A 21,770-nucleotide genomic window follows, 5' to 3' on the forward strand; every position below is an offset into this window, starting at 1 on the left:
TAGCTCCTGGTGTGGTGGGTTAAAGCAGGAAGGAGATTCTTTGTGAAAATACACGGTACCTGCCTTTAGGGCCTCATCCTCGCCCAGGTCCCCATTCCATCTGGCTGTTGAAGTAAGTGTCCTACAACCAAGCACATAGCTTGGTTGTAGGACAACCAAGAGAGAGGCAAAATGCTGTTAAAAGTTGCAGTGTTGCAACAAGCTTCTCCCAACCCCGACCTTCGCTGCTTTCAATTAATATCTGCTCCTCAAAGAAATCTTTTTAATATCACAATAATATTTTCAGTCTCTACCTCCAACCACAGCCCCGCTTCAGGGGGGGAGAAATCTTGTCAAATACTAGGGAGTCTTTGTTTATTTTTCTCGGGGGATGCCATGACAGTTCTTAAACTGACTTAACTGGAATTAAGTTGGTAATGGAGAACCAACTCCTTAATTATCTTTGGTCATACTCTGAAGCAGTCCCAAGTACTACAACAGTCTTCTGCTATTTGTTTAGAGTTGTTAAAAATGCAGGAAATGGTGGGGGGATGCTTACTTTTTTGACTAGCAACTGGCTTGTTACTTAAGAGTTGTCTACGTTTTTTGTTTATTAGTGGTATTGTTTGTGTGTAGGATCAGGCAAATACATCTGTCTGAGTTGGCTCCAATTAGAAATATAATGTGAGGAAACTGATGGAGTACAAAGAAATGAGACCGTGTTGATTGGTGTGAGTGATTTCAGTGCACAGCCAGTGGAGCTGATGTCAAGGTTCTTTGTATGTGTCATGGTAAAGCATTGGACAAAGTTTTTCCCAATGTGGGAAAGAGTGTGAAGGTGCTTCCTTGAAAGTCTAGCTGGTATGTGGTAGAGCCTACTGAGCAATTAGAAGTTAAAGTCAGCGTTTTGATTCAGCTGTCCACACAGAGGGCTTAGAATGTAACTCTTCTTGAAAGCAAACCCAAGTAGCTGGCTTGGTTAGTTGGAGAGGAATTGATGAATAAATAGTATCACAAATAGAAGATTGTTTTCCTCTGTAGTCGGCCTGGAAAGGCATGAAGTGTCCTTCTCTGAACAACTTCCTAGAAAAAAAAAAAACCCGAAAAGATAGTTTGCTGTTCTCTGGGGTGATGGGGGGTGGAGAATGTTTATTCCCTATAATGCAGAGAGATAAATGTCTCAAATACATCCACTTCCTCTTCCCTCAGCAGCATGGTTCAACTGGCAAGTTAAATGGCCTTTGGAGAAGCATTCTGCAGAGATGTGACCAGGATAAGTGTGTGCGGATGGGTTTGTTTTGTTTTGTAATAGGTCAGAGAGAAGGATGTTGAAATAATAAAAGTGTGCAAGATGGTAAAAGCCTACCTGAGATTGTCAGTTGTTTTGCAGAACAAATTGATGAGGCTTATCCAAACTGCGGGTGGGAGACTTTAGAGAAAAATCAGTTTGAAGTTTGTTTGGGTTTAGGAATCTAAATGGTGGCGGGGTGGATAGGAACAAAGCTGCCAATGAAGGGAGAGAGCTTTTGGATGGGACTGAGAGGTAAGAACTTTGACCTTGAGCTGGCTGCTAGAGGTCTGAGAGATTGTTAGACGCTGAGACTTGGTTTTGGTGGAAGGGAAGGAGTCTTGGGTGGGAAGTGAATGATAGTGTGTCAGCATAAAAGCACAGGTTACTTTTACTGATGAGATTTCTGAGAGAATGCATGGAGCCAGAAGGAAACACAGCCTTGTGGGGTCGTTAGATAATTGTGTTGTGAATTAGGATTTTTTTTTTTTTTTCCGAATGGTATGATTGAAGGTGCAAGCAGAGAGAAGTGAAACAGAAGATGACACTTACGCAAATGAGTGGAAGGAGACACATAGCTGGTTGTCAGGAAGGGGCAGTAATTCAAGAAGAAAGATTAAAAACTGATCCAGAGGTATGGGAAGAAGTCATTAAAGATCTCAATGGGTTAACTTCAGTTTAATATAAGAGGCAGAAAACAGTGAAAAAATTTAAAATTAAGAAGAGGAATTCTGGGCAATGAGCATAAACAGCTTTCTATGAGTGTAAAGATTACAGGAATGTGGTATTTGCATATAGGACAAGATTTAAGCATTTTTAGGGATTGCTTCTAGTTGTGTGATTTACTTATTTTTCTTTGAGGCTTTTGGGAGGTGAGTTTTGGGATTGCTTCTAGTTGTGTGATTTATTTATTTTTCTTTGAGGCTTTTGGGAGGTGAGTTTTGTTTTTTGAGCACCTGGGTAAAGTATCTTTTGCGTGTCTTTAGGAGTGCCAATTTTAGTCTAGGGATGAGGAAAAAATTCCCATTTCCAATTGCAAGGACTGTTCCAATTTTTGCCTTCCTCTGTAAAAGTTGGCCAAGCCGTTAAAATTATTTAGGAATTTCACCTATTAGATTGCTTGGTTACTGTAGACCATAAGACATTAGTAAGACTTTTCAGACATCAGTTGTGGCTGGTCCTTTGCAGGAAAGTGTTCTGAGACCTGGATGGAATTAACATTTTACGGACAAACCTGGAATATCTCTCTGTTGCGATGAAAGAGTACAAGAACAGGGCAGGCATGTGTGATATTTTCCCTGAGTTGTTTTCCAAATTGAAGCTCTTCCTCACTCAGGAATTTTATGAGTTTAAGAGTTTTCTATTTGGAAACCCTCTGTCCAGTTTCCATTAAACACATGCTATGGATACTAGAACTTTGTGTCTTGTGGTAAGGAATTCCACAGGCATGGTTATATGTGGTGTAAGAAATCATATTGTGTGTTGGTCTTTAAATCTGTCACATGCTAGCTCTCTATGCTTTATTCCAAAGGAAATAAAGGCTTCTGAGAAAAGCCATTTAATACAAGGCCTGATACAGAACCAAATAGTTAAAACTAGTCAGAGCAGAGGAACAATATTAGGAGGTTTCTGATGTTGAAGTGAAGTCTTGCAGGGAAGAAGAGAATGAGGGGGTGTAGGGGGGAAGAGGCTAGCTCTCTCTTTTAGCTCAAGAACTTCATGAACAAGATCGTATAACTTGCTTATATTAGCAGCCCTGACTGATTTTGATTACCCAAGAAATCTCCTCCAGCCAAGTTCTTACAGTGTGGGAAGAAACACTCTGAAAGTGTGTAAGCAGTACAGAATCATGGTATGCTGGAGCATGGAGAGTTAGAAAAAAATAGTGTTTAGGTGTAAGAAATGATGGGCAGTTAATAGGCATCAGGTGGTCATCGTTCTTCTCTTAATCTGTGTGTAGCCTGTTGCTGACCACTGCAGGCTGGTAACTTCCAGAGGAAATGTTTGCTTCGGGTCTTCTGGCCTTCTTGGTGGAATGGCTGTAAAGGGGGGTCAGGAGTCTCTGCTTAGTGAGTTTATAGGGGATCCTCTCACAGCTCCAGCACCTGATCTCTTTCTGTAAGCATAAACTAGGAATGGATTTGTTAATTTTGAATTTCATTTCGTAGTGGTCGGAGTGAAACTGGAAGGGGCAGGGGGGGAATAAGTAGCTAAGTAGCAGATATTGTTCCTGCTTTGGGAAAGCTTGGTGGCCTCCAGGTACTTCAGCTGTCTGCAGGTTCTGGATAGGATCAAATCATTGTGTGTTTTCACCCACCATGAGGTCTCAAAACTTCCTATGGCAGCTTCTTAACCACAAATAATACTTTGGGAAAGGAAAAAGTTTCCCTTTCCTCTGTGTTCAACTGTTGTCTGTTTTTCGGTTGTTCTTTTGTTTTGCCTTTTTAAAGTTTAAGAGTAATTAGAGTTGATTTGTGTAAAAACTCGGCATAAATTTGGGGCAGTAAAATTCCTTTCCACTTTGTGTGTTGGTATTCTTCATGTAAGTGTCATGGTTACATGTTAGAAAGTTAATGAAAGTTCTCAAAATGCAAATATGAGACTGAGTTTTTAAAAGGGAAAATTTGTATTTTTAAGACTTACGGAAACTAAACAGGATTGTGAATGCTGTGCATGGGGACAACTCTAATTTCAGGTTTCTGACTCTTGTCACACCTTGGTTAATTAGTGTACATCTGCCTTTTAATTAGACAGGCAATCATGTGGTCTTCTCTGCAGTCGTGAAGACTTGAAGAATCAGATATTTTTACCCTACCTAAATTCTTAGCATAAATTAATTCATCATGCATGCACAACTGAGATCCTTCCAATGTTCTGGTTTTAAATCTGGTACTCAATGCATTTCTTATTTCTTTTGACTTAAGATTTGCATCTTGCTTTCTGTGGTTTATGCTGTGAGTTTGTGCCTCAAGCTTACTGAGTAGTGAGCACTGCATTTCTATAGGCATTCAAGCTGCCCTACCAGTTCCACCTGTCAAGTATAAGGAAAATTTAGAGAAGGGATGTTCAGGCAGGTGAATAAACTAGTTTCTTACTTTTAATTACACACCTGGTTTAACATGATTGGGTTTTTCTAATCAAAAACAATTAAAAATTCCCATGTCATATTAAACATGCAGCAGAAATTGAGTTTATTTTTAGCCTAAGCCAATGGATGCTTGCTGAATATATCTGAATGCTTTGGGATTTTATGCATCATATGAACAGACTGGTAGAATGAATTAAACTGTGGTTTTCCTTTCAAGTAAACATCACCTGATTTTGTTATTATTTTTATTATTATTTTTGTTATTATTTATTATTTTGTTATTATTTATTATTTTGTTATTATGTTATTATTTTTTTTAATATTTGGATCATCTGGGAGAGCTATTTGCCTACCTATCCTATTGCTGAATGGCAAAATCAAATTAGAGATAAAGTTACCAGTTTTCATTGGGAGGAAGTTTAACTGTGGAAGACCTCTTTTAGGTTGTCAATAAGCAAAATTTTACTACAGGAATTGTACAATGAAATAAACTTTACTATAAAGTGCTTAATGCCTAGGAAAGCCTGAGGAATGTGTCTTTGGGAGGTGTTTAGTGAAGCGAGGTGAGCAGCGGTGCTAGAGCAGGCTGGGCTAGGGTCTGGCTTGAGTAGAGTTAACTTTCTGCACATCAGCTCAACTAGTGCTGTGGTTCAGCCTGGTGACCAAAACCGTGCTGACAACACGGCAGTGTGTTAGCTATTGCTGAGTGGTGCTCCAGGGGTCAGGGCCTTCCCTCTTTCTTCCTGCCTTCCCCAGCGAATAGGCCGAGGAGGGGACCCAGCCAGGACAGCTGACCCCAACTGACCAAAGGGATATCCCATGCCATGTCACATCACCCTCTGCAATAACATGCAGGGGAGTTTTTTCCAAAGTTGCAGTTGCTCACGGACTGGTTGGGCATCAGCGTGGTGAGTGATTGCTTCTGCATCACTAGGATTTTTTTTTTCCTTCTTTTTTTTTTTTTCTCTTTTTTTTTTTTCCTTATTAAATAGTCCTTATTGCAACCCAGGACATCTCTTGCTTTGGTCCTTCCAATTCTCTTCCCCCATCCTGCTTAGAGGGGGGTGCGCAGGCAGCTGGGTGGTGCTTACCTACCTTCCCCAGGTTAACCCACCACACAGCCTAAACTCCATGTTGCTTATATTCAAAGTAGGATGTGTTGGAAAGAGAACAACTTAAATCTACTTCCATTTCATTGACGCACAGTCTTAGATTGCAAAGTCGAACAACATTGAAAACTTGCCATTATAAAATTGATGGCTTGTCATCTGGAACGCCTCGTGCAACATCGATCACTGCTTTTTAAGAATATCCCTCGAGTAAGGAGAGCTTAATGATTTCTTAAGAGATGGAAAGTCTGCAGAAAGTAATGAGTGATAGAGGGAAATATTGTTTGGAGTGTGTTTCCTTTACCTCGTGGTGTGTGAGGCAGGCACTCGATGAAATGGGATGCAAGTCACAAATCTGAAAATAATTAGAAGAAATGTTTTAATTCCATGTCTAGTAAGTCATGCTTAAATTCGTGGCTTCTTGTGTTGCTTAAGCAAACTAACCAACCAAAGCTTTAATATTTGTAGAGAATGTGTATGCTACCTGGAGATGAAAGTACCATTTGTTTTTAGGATCAGTTGCAACAGTTTAGAGAGGGATGTCCAACAGTTTTAAAGCATTTGGAGCATGATCATCTGAGGCAGGACACTACTGAAGTGGACTCTGGGGCTGACCTATTAGAAGGGTTTATTTCAGCTGTTTTGTAACTTACATTTCTAGTGTGTTTGGGTTTTGGTTTGGAGAGCAGCCAGATGACTTTTTTTATCGCTTGAGCAGAAACCTCAAGGTCCTGGGTTTTCATTCCCATAGAGTGGCTATGGATATTTTTCTAGATGAGCATTTCTCTAAGGTCTGAAGTTGTATTTTCCAAACATTTTTAATTAGCGGGTCACTGTCAGTCTTCACAACTTCTGACACTGGTATTGAGCCTAAGTAAAATTTTAAGATGGCAAATCCTGCTACCTACTATCGCAGGTGAGCATTGCTCTTCTGAACGTGGTTTGGGTGCTGTCCCTCAAAAGCTTGAAAAATGAGAGTGTGGAGCCTGCTGTTGACTAGGCACAGCAGGTTTGATCCAGTGTGCTTTAGTGATGGTGTACTCTTGAGCAAATGTTCTGTATTCACATAAATCAGTCCATTGTGTTCTACAAATGAGTACCCCTTAATTGCGTTGGAGGTGCAAGTGGGTGCTGATAACCAATGTCTTTGCAAGTTAAATGGGATGCATTTGATGGAATGGTAACAGCTTTGTCAGATGGGTAAATTCTGTTCAGCTTCCCTTGGAAACAAGATTTAATGCAATGGAATTGTCTCCCATTTGTCTTACTAATGTGCTCCATTAAGAATGTATATTCTTAAATGCTGCTCTCTCCTGGAAGCTGGTCAGAGCTTCATGCCCTGAAATCCAGAACAGCTGTGTCTGAAAGCAGTGCTCTTTCATTTTATAGAGATTGTGATGTTCAGTATAATCCTGTGTCCTCCTTGCCACAGAAGGGGTTAATTTTATCAGTTAGTGCTGTAAAAAGTGGCTGGCTGATTTGGTTAAACATTTGTCCTTTGTACCTAAGATGAGAAACTAAATGTGGATCTCATGTTTGGATTTTTACTAAAAAAACCTTATGTCGTAAGGCAAAACCAGTTATTTGGCAAAAAGATAGCTTAGCTTATTTCTCTCCCAACACATTGAATTCTGTGAGCATGTTGCTGGCAGTTTTAGTCATATAGGTGCCAGAGGGGAAAAAAGTGTGATCTTTCAGGGTTTATCTGTTGAGGTAAGTAAATAAGTACTTTGAAAATCACTACTTGGCATATTTTGCTGTTGTACCCAGTACTCTCTTTTACTGTTAGAATTTTTCTGAAGCTCTAAGGTTATGTTACACATACTTTACACACGTACATGATGCTTGGCTAAAGTGAGCTGAACTACAGTGCTAGGCTGAGGAAAAAAAACAGAACCAGATAACTAGTTTTGAGAAGTATAATACTGGGTATTCAAACCTGTCCAGCCTCTCCACTTTCAGAGAATACCTTTACATTGATTTTTTTTTTTTTTTGGAAGTGCTTCTCAGTCTCTTCAGCCTCTTTATTGCTGTAAAATATTGGAAACTGCACTGGTGTAAGGAAGCATTTTTAACTTACTGAGACTGCCAGTTTCTGCTCTGATGTTAGAAGAGTGATGTAAGAGTTATTTAGGGATGTAGCCCTGAATTTCGTACTGAATCGGGAATGACCTGATTTACAGAAATAAATGATTTATTATGCATTGCTTAAATGCTTGTGGCTGCAGTACTAAGTATATATCAGCAATGTTGTTATGAATCCTTACTGTCCATAGAAATAGTTTACATGAGTAAAAGAAATGAGGAAATTAAGTGCTACAGTTCTATTTAATGTGTCTAGGTAGTAAGACTCTGCTTTGAGAATTTTGGGAGCCTAGAATAATTTTAATTTGTTTCCTTGGGACTTCAACTTTGCAAAGTTGAGCATGTGTTTTGGTGTCTTCCTGAATCACTACTTGCCCGATTCAAGATGCACAAATAAATTACTTTCTCTGGTATATTATTAAGCTACGCGCTGAACACGGCTTCTGGTTTGTATGGGCAGCTTCTGCACTACTCCTTAGGACTGTAGAGCCCATATTCTTCCATGCTCTTTGCTTTTGAAAATTGTTTGCTGCATCAACTTGCAAATTGTTATAAAAACCTAAACCTTTTCTGATCTACAAACCTGAGGTATGTAAGTAACTTAAAACCCTTAGCAAGTAGAACTTGGAAAGGGATTCCCTAATTCAGTAATGTGAATTTCTAGGTGGTAACTTGTGAAACATATTAAGATTCTCCTAGTTACAAAAAAGATAATGGATGGATGTGGACAAAATGGGTTTGAGATAATATTAAGCATTCTTTGTTTCAATAAAATGCAGACTTTGTTCAGTTTTCTGGATTACAGTCACAAGGGTTCGTATTTTGGAGTAGATAGGGGATTTTCTCATGGGGAACCAGTTTTTATCAAAAAGGGCTGATGTGATTCAGTTAAAATGCTTAGTGGGAATCCTGTCGAAACTCTTGATGGAATTGATAAAGCCACTTTGCCTGCCTTCCTCCCTCCCTCCAGCTGGGGGTGAGTGGGAAGCTGTTCTGAAGCTCCAGCTTTGGGGAGACTCTCTGTTAGCCAGAAAAAGAGAATTTGTTTGTTGGTTTGTTTTTTTCTTAAGATTGAGTTGCTCTCCATCTCCAACTGGAGCGGGATTTTTCTTTAACTTTGCCGTGATTTGGATGTGAGAAGAGGATGGGGGGAGAAGAGAGGTTTTAGTGGGAATGCTTTGCAGGGTGAGATTTCTGCTTTACAGCAGGCGCTGGTAGGGACTGAAGGAGGGGGCTACATGCACAGATGGTGGTAGACCGTACTGTACCAGTCAGGGAAAATGATTAATCAATACTACAGGGATTTATTCTAGTATTTAGTTCTTTTAATTTAGCCTTCTGTTTCTCTGCTCAGGAGCTCTGTAAGAGAATGTTCTAAATGTGATGCTGATACAGGATCCTGGTGATTTTTTGAAAGTAATCAAAACAGTTCCCCAACTGTTTTTTAGTTGGATCTTTTTGCAAATGGCAGTGAAGAGAACAAATGTTCTATCCATGTTTCTAATTGCAAGTTGCATAAATATGGCTCAGATTTTAATGAAGGGGACTTGGGGAAGTAATACTGAGGAACAGCAAATGATAAGTGAGCGAGATGCTTAATGCACATTTTTCATCGTTCTATAGCATTTGCATTGCTGTAGGCAACCTTTACCTTGATACTTCCCAAGTTTTGGAGCCTGCCTTTCCGACTTTATTGATTTCTTAGTAGGAAGACTGTAATTTCATAAATCTTGTTTTCAGCAAAATTAAAAAGAAAAAAATTAAAACTCACCTGAAGTGTCATTATTTACACCAGTGTAATTCATTAATGGAATTGAAACTTTTAGGTTCCTGATAATTATCTTTGCTTCATGAGGTACTGGATGGTGTTATCACCCTTTATGGAGGATCAGTGCTGGAGGAAGAAAATGTCTTCCAGTGAGCACAAGGCTCCTTCCCTTTTTCTCTTCATCTCTTTTTTTAATCTTAGTCACCTTTCCACTGCTTGGCTTTTCCTCCTTGTCCTGTTCTGTTCCCTCACCCAGGTATAGATTTTACTACCCTGGTTTCTCTTCCTACTTACTGCCTTGACGTTTTCTGCGTAAGCTAGACCCTCTCCCCACTCTGTGCTCAGTTCTAGCACATCTTGTAGCACTCCCTTTCCTCTGCTGCTCCTTGTCCAAAATGAGCCGTCTTTTCTCCTAATAGCAGCATGAAAGCTTCCTCTTCAGGATGTGCTTCCATTGCCTCCCCGGCTGTTTCAACCAGTGGTAGTTCATCGTATCTGTGTTTCCTGCCCTCTGCCTCATTTAGCTCTTCAGTTCTGTCTTCCCACTGTCCTGCTTGGCTGTTTCCCACCAACCCGCTCGTGGCAATGCCCTCTCTCCATATACATGTGCTTTTCCTGGTCAGTTCTTAAGTTTGTCCTACCTCTCTCCTCCCATTTCCCCTTCAGGCCCAACCACTTTCCTGGCTCTCTTCATTCCTGTTCCCCCCTGCCCTAGGTCTGTCTACTGCCTGCTCAGTATTTGAATGTCTTCTGCCACTGTGGCTGTCGGTGGTGAAGTAACTGAGGTTGCTGGAAAGGTAGACTTGAAGTGTCTGTGGGGGCTCTGCCTCAATCCAGCAGGAGCTGCACTTACAGGACAAATAGCCTTGAGCCAAAGAACACTCACTCCATTGAAATGGCTCATGGTGGGACTTGATCTGTATGGGATGTCGGAGCACACCCCTGAAATCCTCAAGAGATTTTACTCAAATTCTTCACTCTATTTGTAAATAAATATGTTGGAGGCAGGGAGAACTTGATCACTGACACTGAGGGGACAGATTCTTTTAGGGATCCTTGGCAGAATGACGATGGCCCTAAACTGTAGTTACAATCAAAGCTTTGTTTTCTTAACATGATGTTATGATCAGTATAGCACAGAATTTATTGTTGGAATGGCACAGAATTTCTACAAGCAGAATCAGTATAGTACAATTTGTTAGTAGCATAATAGAGAATCTATAATGCAACTTAACTTTTAATTTCATCACCTGGACCCTCTGCAAATTGGGTCAAATCTTAACACACGGTTTGCCGTATCAATGTAGCAGTTGTACTCTATGTAAAAGAATACGAGTCAATCCCTCAGTCCTTGGAGGAAATGGTGGACAGTGGAGGCATCCCTGGCCACAGGAGGCCCTGGGTCTCACTGTCCAGCAGCAGCTCTGGTCCAAGTTCCTCCCTTAGGACTTACAACTGCTTGATTTTCTAGACAGTGCTCTGGGTGCTGTCATGCTTCCCAGTTCTGTGACAGTGCCGTCACCACCACCTCGTGGCCTTGGGTCCTTTGGACCATCAACGTCGACAAGGAAGGGAGTAAACAGCCTGGCGCTCAGGAACCTTGAAGTTGGTAGGGAAGGGAAGAAGAGATCTGTTTGGTTTGTCTACTTGGTTCACAGGACCTTCAGGGCCTGATAATGAGGGGAGAGGGAACAAATACATGACGTGCTCGGTCACTGTGACTGGCTGCTTGCCTCATAAAGTGGCACTAGTTATGCTAACCACATTGCTGGGGTTGGGAACAGGGGGTACTGGTCACAGAGTGACCCTGTGAACAGTTGGTTTCAGTGTGAACAATTAGTTCCATAGAGACTTAAGCAACAGAGGGCTGAATTTTACAATGTTGTTGATGATTTTGATGATTACATGTGTTCCCAGGCTCGCTCTTAATACCACTGACAGGTATTAGGAACCATCAAGGATGTTTTATGCTGGAGCATTGACCTACAAGTGATTGAAAGCCACAGTGTTAACTTCTAGGATGGGAAGAAGTTACATAGATTAATAAAAAGATGCATTAAGAAGTAATGGGATGTGTAAAACAAATTCACTTAAGGCTGAACATCAAGATTGTAAAGCAGTATGCTATAGGATGTTTTTTTCCAAGGAATTAGTAGAAATTCTCTTTTTTTTTTTTAAATGTTTACATGATGATCAGATGGAATGCACAAATATCCTGTAAGAAGCACTTTCATGGTAATGGGAGGAAGGTTGTGAAGCAAAATATTCCTTTATTTTGTCTCTTCTGAGACAGCATATGTGCGAGCTCTAGAAAAGCAATATATAGCGTAACCTCAAGTGGTGTTCACAAAGCTCCTTGAAATAGACTGCTACTTTTCACTGTCATCCTTAAGTAGGACATAGGGCCCCTAAATACCCATGGAAATTTAAGTGCAAGGAGCGAAAACTAGGCTCTGATCCAAAGCCAGTTGAAGCTGATTAAGAGACTGCTTTTGGCTACTGAGGGCTCTGGCTTAGGCCACCAGCAAGCTAGGATTGGGTCTCAGGTGTTCAGATGGACTTCTTTGGATAGCTTGTGGACTTTCCTTTTGATTCATGTTTGAGGTGCTGTCTGTGATTATAGGAGATGTCCCAGTGTCTGTGCCACCTGAAGTGTTACATCTTTTCACTATTTAGTTCTAGAAATATTAAGTGGGTAATACTCAACACCTTAACTACACTTAATCACCAGATTATGTATTGTTGTGTTTTTATTGCTTGTCACTATGCACTGTTAAATCACAGGTATACCTGGAGATTATACACTTACTCCTATAAAATATGCCTACAGCTAGAATAGAGGCAAGGAAAATCTTTGCATAGTTTGCAGTTCTTGGTTTGGCTAGTTTTAGTGTCCTTCTCCATTCTTCCCATCCTGTTAGATATTTAAACTTTTCAAATAGTGAACAGAAGAGAGAAATATGTTTTTCAAATAGGAACTGTCTGTAGAGTTGCTAATATAGTGAGAGGTGATGGTATGTCTGACTCAGATGATCAATTTACTTGTTTGCATGCTTATCTTCTATTTTAGAAGTGGAAAATAAAATGTTTACATTTTATCATAATGTTTTTTTGAGTGCACTCCAAGTTAGTTCTTTCATTTTAGTTCCACTTGGCACATTGCCCCACTTAATTTTACAGCTTGGCCTAACTTTTTATAGATGTATGTAGTTATTAGCTATCTGTGTGCTGTCTCTCCACTTTCTTCAAGTTGAGAAGAGTTGGAAAGTCGCTTCTGGAGTAGGGTCAAGACTTCATTCCAAATGTTAATAGAAACGTAGAGCTTGTTCTCTCTTCTAGCTGAGCTAGATTGCTTATCTACTATTCACCAAGAAAATTTTCCACAGTACAAAAAAAATCCAAAAAGCTTACCTAGCATTCTGTAAAGCATCATGAAAAGTGAGTTTCAGCAGTTGAGGGTCAAAATGTTTGTATTGGTTTGGAGGGTTAAATTGGAACTTGTTTTAATGAATTTCTTTTATGTTTGACCTCTAGGTTCCAGCGAGATGTGGAGTGACAGTCCGAGACAGCCTAAAGAAAGCTCTGATGATGAGAGGTCTTATTCCAGAATGCTGTGCTGTTTACAGAATACAAGATGGGTATGGGTTGTGTGTGATGCTTTTTGCTTTTAGAATCTCTTCTTGGAGTTACCCAATGTGGCCGATTCTATCCAACATTGTGGAAGTTCTTTCCAAGTTCAGAACGATCTGATAATTTGCACTAAAACAATTTGTGTCTTGAAAACATCTAAAAAGAGTCTAGAAAAAGATTTAATCGCTTCAAGAATGGTCATAATATAGGGTAATATGAGCTTATAGACTGCTGGCAAAACACTAGTTAATCAAACTCGTGCTAACCAAAAAAGTACTAAATATGTTTCGTTAACGCTTTTGGTTTCATTTTACTTGGTTATAGTGCTTTCCTAACTGAATACAGAGTTCCTGGGGTGGGGGGGGGTCCAGCCCTAGAAAGTTTGGAGGTTTTCTTACTGCATGAAATTAGCCATCTCTTTGCATCTCCTATGGATCAGGTATTTTCACAAGCACTTTATTTGATCAGAAGAGTATCTGTCACCTTGGAACCAAGGAATCGGCCACTACTGGAGCTGATTGAAAAAGTACATTTCTGTCATGCAGTTTGTCCAGGGAAGGTGTGCTCTCCTTGTTATGTGCTGAGCTTAATGTCTTGCCTTTAAAGTTTCCTGCCGTTGGAGACTGGGTAGGAAACCCCCACAGTGCAGCTTTCTACCTGATCTCACATCTTCAGCAGGAGACCTGCAAGGGTTTGTGCAGCTGGTGCTAATGAAAGGCTTATTTACACTTCAGAGAGAAGAAGCCAATTGGCTGGGACACTGACATCTCCTGGCTCACGGGAGAGGAGTTGCATGTGGAAGTCTTGGAGAATGTACCACTCACGACACACAATTTTGTACGTACTGGGTTTTATGCAATATTGAGTAGGGTTAAGTCAACTTTGTACTTTCGAATTCAAATTAACAACTTTGAATAATATTTTGTGTCTGTGGGATGTGGTGGGGGTTGCAAAAGAAGTTTTTCATCACAATAGCTTAAGTGAATTAGTTAGAATTGTAATTGAAGTAAGTGATGTTAGAGTACTTGATCATCCTTAAAACTTTCACATTTGGATGGAATACACCCTCTAAAATCTATAAATGGAGGGGGTTTAAATCAGCACTGCATTGCAGAGCTGTAATAATAATCTACTATTTTTGTATTGCTGTATCTATAAAATGTATTCTGGGCCTCCCTGCTGGCTCTGCAGCAGCAATTAACTAATGAACTAACTATTCCCAGAGCACTGCTGACATCATCAATGATGCTAGTGCACAAATATGTTTTGACCTGATAAGGCACCAAGTAAATGGAAGCTGCTAAACAGAATCCATCTAAACAGCTACATCTACATACAAAATCCTGGAAATAATGTTCTTCACATTGAGAAGAAAGGCATTTTATTTAAATAAAACCACCAAATTGTATTTGCAAGCTGCATGAACTATTTTACTTAAGCTAGTTTGGCTATGGCTAGTTAGATGAAAGTCTAGTAGACTTAACACTTTTTGATAGCTGCCTGAAGTTTTGACTACTACATGTAGTAATACAACTAGAATGTGGTTTTATGCCAAATATTGCTAAATTTGAAAATGAAACTAAATAATTTTCCCCCCTTAGGATATGGGGATAATATATGTTCACCCTTTTGTGATTTTAGATGTTTCTGAGTTTCAGTAGTCAAAATTACAACTATATATGGCTTCTATTGTATGGTTACATATATATAAACCATATCTGTATTTCCAGTCCTATGAGCGTTGGATAGAAATTTCATTTGGCCCCTGGAAAAATTAGAAGATGAGATAATCTTTCAGCAGCTTTTGTTTTTATAGATTGGATCCAATTAAATTCTGAATGTTTGTCTCTAGCATTATAACAGTGCACTGTTTTGCTTCAGATTTGTTGCTGTTTTTCTTGCTAATGAAGTGAAGCATTGATTTCAATAAATAGTTGAAAGGAAATTTTAATGTATGAAGACTATTTCAAAAAGGAGGCAATCTTTTATGTCAGTCTGTTTGATATAAAACTGTAGCTCCAGCATCAAAAAAGAGGCTTATAAGTGTATATGAGGGAGGTAAAAGCAAATAGCCTATCTTAGGCTTGCAGAAGGGCTGTATTTAATTATGATTATTTTTGACAATATAGGTACGAAAAACATTCTTCACGTTAGCTTTCTGCGACTTTTGTCGAAAGCTGCTTTTCCAGGGATTCCGGTGCCAGACATGTGGCTACAAATTTCACCAGCGCTGTAGTACAGAAGTGCCACTGATGTGTGTTAATTATGACCAACTTGAGTAAGTCATCACAATTCTTTTTAAAGTTGAGCCTTTTATTAAGCTTACAGCTGTCAGTGGTTTCTTATGTTAAATCTGTAATGCAGGAAGTCAGAGGTGCTGCCCGAACAAAATATAGGAGCTCAACTGTTCTTATGAGAATGTGTAATTCATATTCTCTGGGACTATGAAATACTTTCTTTGAAGCATGAATGGGGTGGCTGAGCACTTGACTGTATCAGACAGTCTTCTCATTGTTCACAGTTGTTAGTCTTAATCAAAACTACTTCTTTATTATGTGATGGCTAGGGCCCTGTTTAAATGTTTTGATGTGGGTTTGTTCTCTTCAACCTGAAAAAAATTAAGAGACACTAGTTTAATACAGTGAAATTGCAGTTGGGTTTACAGTGATTGAAAACAAATCCATTAGTGAGTTTGATGCCTAGGTAAGAAACATAAAAGAGAATGTCCTAAGCAGTCATGTGTTCTTGAATTTAATTATTGATCTATTTGTGTAAGTCTTTGATGTAGGTTAAGGATCTGGTGTAAACTGGTTCTACGTTCTATTTGATCAGCTTCAGCGGATGCTATTAAGTCTTTTAAATAGACTTTCATATAAGGAATCATTTAAAATGCTAGGTTTTCCCCCAAGGATAAATTTAATTTCTGCTTATGTTGGTATTTGTAACTGTTTCCTTGGGCAACTCTGGAGTTTGTGCTCAGGGCTTATGGATAACATAGTTCTATCCACTTGGCATTTGGGTTTTGTCATTGCATCAGTGCAAACATTAAAATAAGTTCATGTACTCAACATATAATTATAATTTATGCATTCTTCAGGAACTAGATGTATTTAATATGAAAGAAAAGATTAAGAAATTACCTTAAAAATTTAAGGTATTTTTAAGGCATGATCTTTTGATGCTTTGTCAAATAAATACCATTTTTAACATATCTTGCAGATTAGTGTATTAGCGTAGTCTTTATTTTAAAATTTATAATTTGATCAGTGAGGGGGTTTGGGTTGGGTTTTTTTTGAGGGGGTGGGGTACGTTCAATCATAGAGTGTTATATTGTGAAGCTTCTGGGTTTTGCACAAGTTAGGCTGTTTTTGTTTTGTTCTTGCCTCACAGTTTGCTGTTTGTCTCCAAGTTCTTTGAACATCACCCCATACCGCAGGAAGAGGCCTCCTTAGGAGAGACCACCCCAGCATCTGGATCCTACCCCTCAGTGCCCCCCTCAGATTCTGTTGGGTATGACCTTATTCCTGCTGTTTAATAACATAACATTTCAGTACTGTATGCTTAGAAACACCTTAAGTACTGCTTTGCAACTCTACCTACATTTTTGTAGTCTGCCTTCTTATGCAGATATATCCATCTATGCTTAACTTCAAAGAAGTGAATGTTTTCATTCACGTGAATGATATAAATTAACAAGGAACCTAAGTTAAACACGTGCCTAAGTGTCTGTAGAATTGGGGCCTTACCTGTTAAACTGATTTCTTCTGCATGGTAGCTTAGACCTGGTCTAAACTGGAAAGATTTTATACTTAAAATTAATACAAACCAAAGCTATATCTACATAAATTCTTTGGGTTATCAAACTACAATTTATTTGCCTTGAAGTGACATACCTCTGTTTCAGAATAAGCCACATCACTGTAAGATTGGTGTGAACAGATGCCAATTCCAGGTTCATAACACTACTTTACTAGCTTTTCCACATTCACACTGCTTTAGTATCCTCCAGATCAGCTGTCTTCCTCCTATATACATGTTGGGATATGCCAATAGCATCTGTTTGCTGCAGATCCAGATTTTGTAAAATTAGGTTTCTAAAACTGACCATGGCCTCCATCCCCTGTATTTCCAACAAAGATTCTGGGCCCTCTCTCTGAAGAGAGAAGTGATCATGTTTAGATCACGTTCTCAGTAGCTAAGAGACCACTGACGCCACCCAGCACTAGATAGTAGAACAAATCTCCAGGAAAGAGTAACTCAAGGATGTGTGATAAAGTCAAGAAACCTGATGCAGATTTATTAAGAGCACCAAATACAAAAGCCTTCAGGAAGACTTTCCTAGGACTTGTGTGCTGCATGGAGATCAACTGAATTTGGCAGAGAGGCTCTCTTGGAATAGTGAGCATTGTGCCTAAATTAAAGCAGAAACACAGCTGGAAGCTACGCAGGCACCTACGGACTCTTAACTAGAAGAGAAATTCCCTGGACAGTCAAGACTATTTTATGAAAGATCAAATATGATGCCTCCCAGGAAAATAGATTGACAGCCCTGCAGAGGGAACCTCGTTTGGTAAGTACAAAGAGAGATGATGTTCTTACTTGTACTATTTGGTGCAGTTTCAAGTAAATTTGGAAGTGCCTCTTCCAGGTAATAGAGGTTGTCTTTATGTCCCATGGATGTTAGTACAGCAGACTGGGGACAGGGCAGCTGCTGTGATTCTCTAAGCTGAGCAGGCTCTGCCTTTCTCATGGTACAGCTGAAATTTATAACCCAGCTAGAACTATTAATCTGTGAAGAAGCTTGTTCATACCAACTGTGTTAAACACCTGTGGGTGCCAAAGGCACTATATAGCCCCAATCCTAACGCTAGTATATGCTAAATTTTCCTACTTCTCAATTGCCTCTGCTTTACATTTGTGCTTTCTTACCAGTTTATGAGGATAGAACAGGATAGATTATCTTAATTGATACATGCCCTACTTGAGGCAGTCTTAGTTTTGTGAAGTAAAAACAGAAATGAAAAACTGAGACCAAAGCTGTTTAATGCATTAAGGTTTTTAACTTCACATAAAGAAAAATTTTAACATTTAAATATACTTTCCAGTTGAGGTTAAGCTTGAAGTTAAGAAGTGTTGTGACTGTAAATGTTTGTGGTTGCAGGAGCTGTAAAAGATTTCTAGGTTTCTACTCTTACTTTTTTGCCTTGTTGTACGTATCATTGTTAAATTAAAAAAAGGCATACATCATGCCTTCAAAATTCTGTTTATTTTGAAAATGGCTTATGATTATTGGCTGGTGTTCCTAAGTAATGTGCATGTTAGTCATGCAATTTTCCTTTCCAGAAGCAGCTCTGATGCTATTGTTTGAGCATATAGCACTGTCCATACTTTTATCCAGTTATCCTTTTGCCTTTCTTTAGTAATACTTATCTGCTTTTTAAATATATAACTGAAAAATACTGGCCTTCTCTAGAAAAGCGTACTTACCCACAGTTTCACTGAAGGGTACTGCTACAGTATGGAACAACAGCTCAACTGGAATTAAAAAAAAAAAAAAAAAAAGTCTGACATTTGAGGTTATCTTGTCTTGGAAGACAGTAGGGGTTTGAAATTTGAGAGTTGGGCAGTGGGATTGAAAATATGAGGAACGAGCACTTTATTAACACTTACTAGTTTAATAATTGTTCCTTTGATTTCTCTGTTTTCCTAGCATCTTGTATGACACAGCCCACAGAGGAAGGGATGTTGCTAATCGTTTGGTAAACCTGAGGAAAGAGAAGGCAAACATCCTTCTTCATCTTTAGCCTTGTGAAGGGATTCCAGCGACAGGCAAAGTGCCCAAAGAAAGGAAGAGTTTGTATTGCAAGACAAGCTCAAGAGCAAAGGCGTGTGTGACATGCTGAGAAGTTGTCAAGGGATCAAATGGAGAAGTTGGAATGAGAAAGGGACGTAAAGGAAAAGACCATTGGACATGATGCAAAAGCTGCTAAATGTGCTGGAGAACTTTGTTGCACTTTGCTCATGTGTAAAGCAAAACACATCCTAAAGCAGTCCAGCCCTGTAGCCTTTCATTCTTCCAACTGTAATCCATAGGCAGTCCCTCCAGACGTTCCTCCCAAAGATGAGGGAGCACATGTGGTCCCACTTGCACATTTCTGAACCCCTTATGAAAATGTGTCCAGCCTCCCCTTTTAGGTCTTTTGTCCTATTTCAGTTCTTTCAGTTTGCACTATCCTGTTGTGCCAAAGCAGTCATTTTAGTTATAATCTGCACTAACTGGAAAGAATTATTAAAGTGTAGGTCTCCCGGATAATAGCCATCTGTAATAAAATTGAAGTACGTAAACTGTATGTAATACATTGTATTCATTTCATTCATTGCATTGCCATTAAGATTTTCTGGATCTTTGCTCGTAAAAGAAGAGCACAGAATTTTTGTGAACCCAGTTCCCTGAATGTTACATGAAAAGGGAAGAGATTAGCTGTTGAAAATATTCCAAAGCTGTCTTTTTCAACTTCCATCTATTCTCTCAGATGGTGTGATCTTGGGCAAAACTCAGCAAACTCATGAGGCAGATGTTATGGCAGGGTGAGTCACCTGTGGAGCGGGTGGTGAGGGGACGCCTGGTCAGACTTTGAATAGCAACAGGGGCAGGTTGGGCTCCAAAGAAACTGAAAGCATCTGCTTTGCTTGAGGCAGAACACCGCTAGTAAGCGGGTTGGCAACATCTTGGCTCTTTGAAAAACAACATTTCCCAATGTGCTTGATCTTCTCAATTTGAGGAAGGAAGGGGGACTGTCTGGTGCACCGTTCTTGGAAGGTTGCCAGTCCCTGCCTTAGAGCAGGCTCCAGCCCGTGATTAAACACCTCTGCTTTCCTTTCTGTCTTCCGAATGTTCACGGATCATTCTGCCTCAGCCAAAGACATTTAAATGTCTAGAAAAGCTTCTGCAAAGCCAAGGGAACAACGACATAGTCTTACAGTACTAGATTCAGTACTACAACGCCATTTAGATCCCCATGTGTTTAAGTGAGCAAAAGCTTTGTGTTGTACTGCATAAAACAGTGAGCTTTCCCCCTGAAAATTCTGGCACCAGATCTTTTCCAGACCACTCCATATAAACGTTAGCAAACTTCCTACAATATGCATTCTTGCTGAGCAGAAAAAGTCTGGTATCAAAGTTTTTAGAAAAATCATCTTTATTCTGTACAATGGGTGCAGGAACCGAACCCTCTTGCCTCCCCAAAACCTTATTTGCAACAACACACTAGTGAACTCAAACCTTGGAGGACTAGCGACAGCTGTGGGTGTTCTCTTCATAGCCCTTGGTTTGTGAAGCTGTCAGAAATTTTAGGAAGGCATTGCTGAGCTTTGAGCTGGGCCCAAAGGCCAGTATAAATGCACACTGTTGTGATAATCCTGGAAGTTATCTTACACCTGCAAGACAACATGGATGAAAACAAGTTTTCACGGTATAGAGAAAAGCAGTAGTCCATATGAAATTATGACTGTTACAGATCTGTCCCGTGATGCTTTTAGACTGACTTTTCTCCAAACCTACATTTGATTTGGAGTTACTGACTATTTCCAGGCTGCAGAGGTGGGGAAAGGAAAAAAAAAAACAACTTTGTTTTCTGGCAATATCTATGGAGTACTACAATAACTAAATTAGACCATGTTTGGCCTCCAAAATTTACAGTTTACCGGCTAGTGTGGCTGATATACCATTGTATCCCAGATCCTTAGCAACTGCTTGAAAGTGGAAATGCACTGGGATCTTCACTAGCAGCAGTAACAAAATGGGGATGGGTATGCAGTCTACACGGTGAATAGTGTGTACTACACTGAGCCAGGGGCTGAGCTGAGATGCTCTTGTTCAGGCTGAGAGAAGAAAAATCTCAGTCCAGTAGAGATGCTGTCATTTTAAAAAGGAAGTGGCACACACCCTATAACATGAAGCTAGGTGAATGTGAATTTTCAGTTTAAGTATTTGCTTCACTACAGCAAAATAAAAAATTCCAAGCAGAAATCTTGAAGCCCAGACAAATGTGTTTTAAGAAAAATCTTTCCTGAGTAGACCAGCTCTTAAATATATGAAATATCACATTGGTGAATGAAAGTAAATTCAGGAAAATCTGTATTAAAATTTTCTTTTGTATTTGTAAAGTGAACTAACTTGTATCATTGCAATTTCTGAGATTTGGTGGAGGTACTGTATATGATTTTATAAAATTGTTTGATTATATATATAGTAGTATGTGCGGGCACTTTTCTGAGTTACCTTCTTCTTTCCCATGGACCCAATTTTGTAGAATAGAAAATCTGTGGACATGTTGACACTTGCTGTGATTGACAAAGGCTAAAAATCTACATCCATCTGCAATTACTCCTGTCTCCTGACAAAACCTCTTTCTGTTTTGTCTTGATAAAAATGGGAGGGAACAATGTGCTTATCCCATATACACGGTCCAAGGAAAAAGCATGTTCTGTCATACTGCCAGGAAAGGTTATAATACATTAAATCAAGATTTGACAACTTTATCAGCTTGTTGCCTGGGAAGCCGACAATGGTTTGTTAAAGGAATGCCCACATCTAAGATACTGGAAGAAAATGTGCAAGATGAGGTGATGTAAACTCTCTAATGTGTCAGCACATTGACCTTCTTACTTGTAGAAGGTCTTCTCTCAGGTTGGCTGTTCACTGCTCACAAAGGCCACAGGAGCAACAGAAACTCAGATCCTGATATTTAAACTGCTGCTCTTTTAAGCCTGCTATACATATTTGCCACAGCAAACAGGTCTTTGCGGCAGTTGTGTTCTGGT

The 21,770-nt window shown here is 39.5% G+C and overlaps 1 protein-coding gene across 3 annotated transcripts in view; it reads left to right on the forward strand.

Annotated features, from left to right (window-relative positions):
* The window catches only part of BRAF (B-Raf proto-oncogene, serine/threonine kinase), an 85,452-nt gene that overhangs the window by 30,801 nt on the left and 32,881 nt on the right, over window positions 1-21,770 (forward strand). For all 3 annotated transcript variants that reach the window (XM_014937356.1, XM_014937357.1, XM_014937358.1), the window contains exons 4-7: window positions 12,852-12,955; window positions 13,682-13,784; window positions 15,077-15,225; window positions 16,338-16,457. In XM_014937356.1, coding sequence (XP_014792842.1) covers window positions 12,852-12,955; window positions 13,682-13,784; window positions 15,077-15,225; window positions 16,338-16,457 — 476 coding nt within the window. The remainder of the gene's footprint in view (window positions 1-12,851; window positions 12,956-13,681; window positions 13,785-15,076; window positions 15,226-16,337; window positions 16,458-21,770) is intronic.

Source organism: Calidris pugnax, unplaced genomic scaffold, assembly GCF_001431845.1.
Source record: "Calidris pugnax isolate Ruff unplaced genomic scaffold, ASM143184v1 scaffold1, whole genome shotgun sequence".
Taxonomy (NCBI): domain Eukaryota; kingdom Metazoa; phylum Chordata; class Aves; order Charadriiformes; family Scolopacidae; genus Calidris; species Calidris pugnax.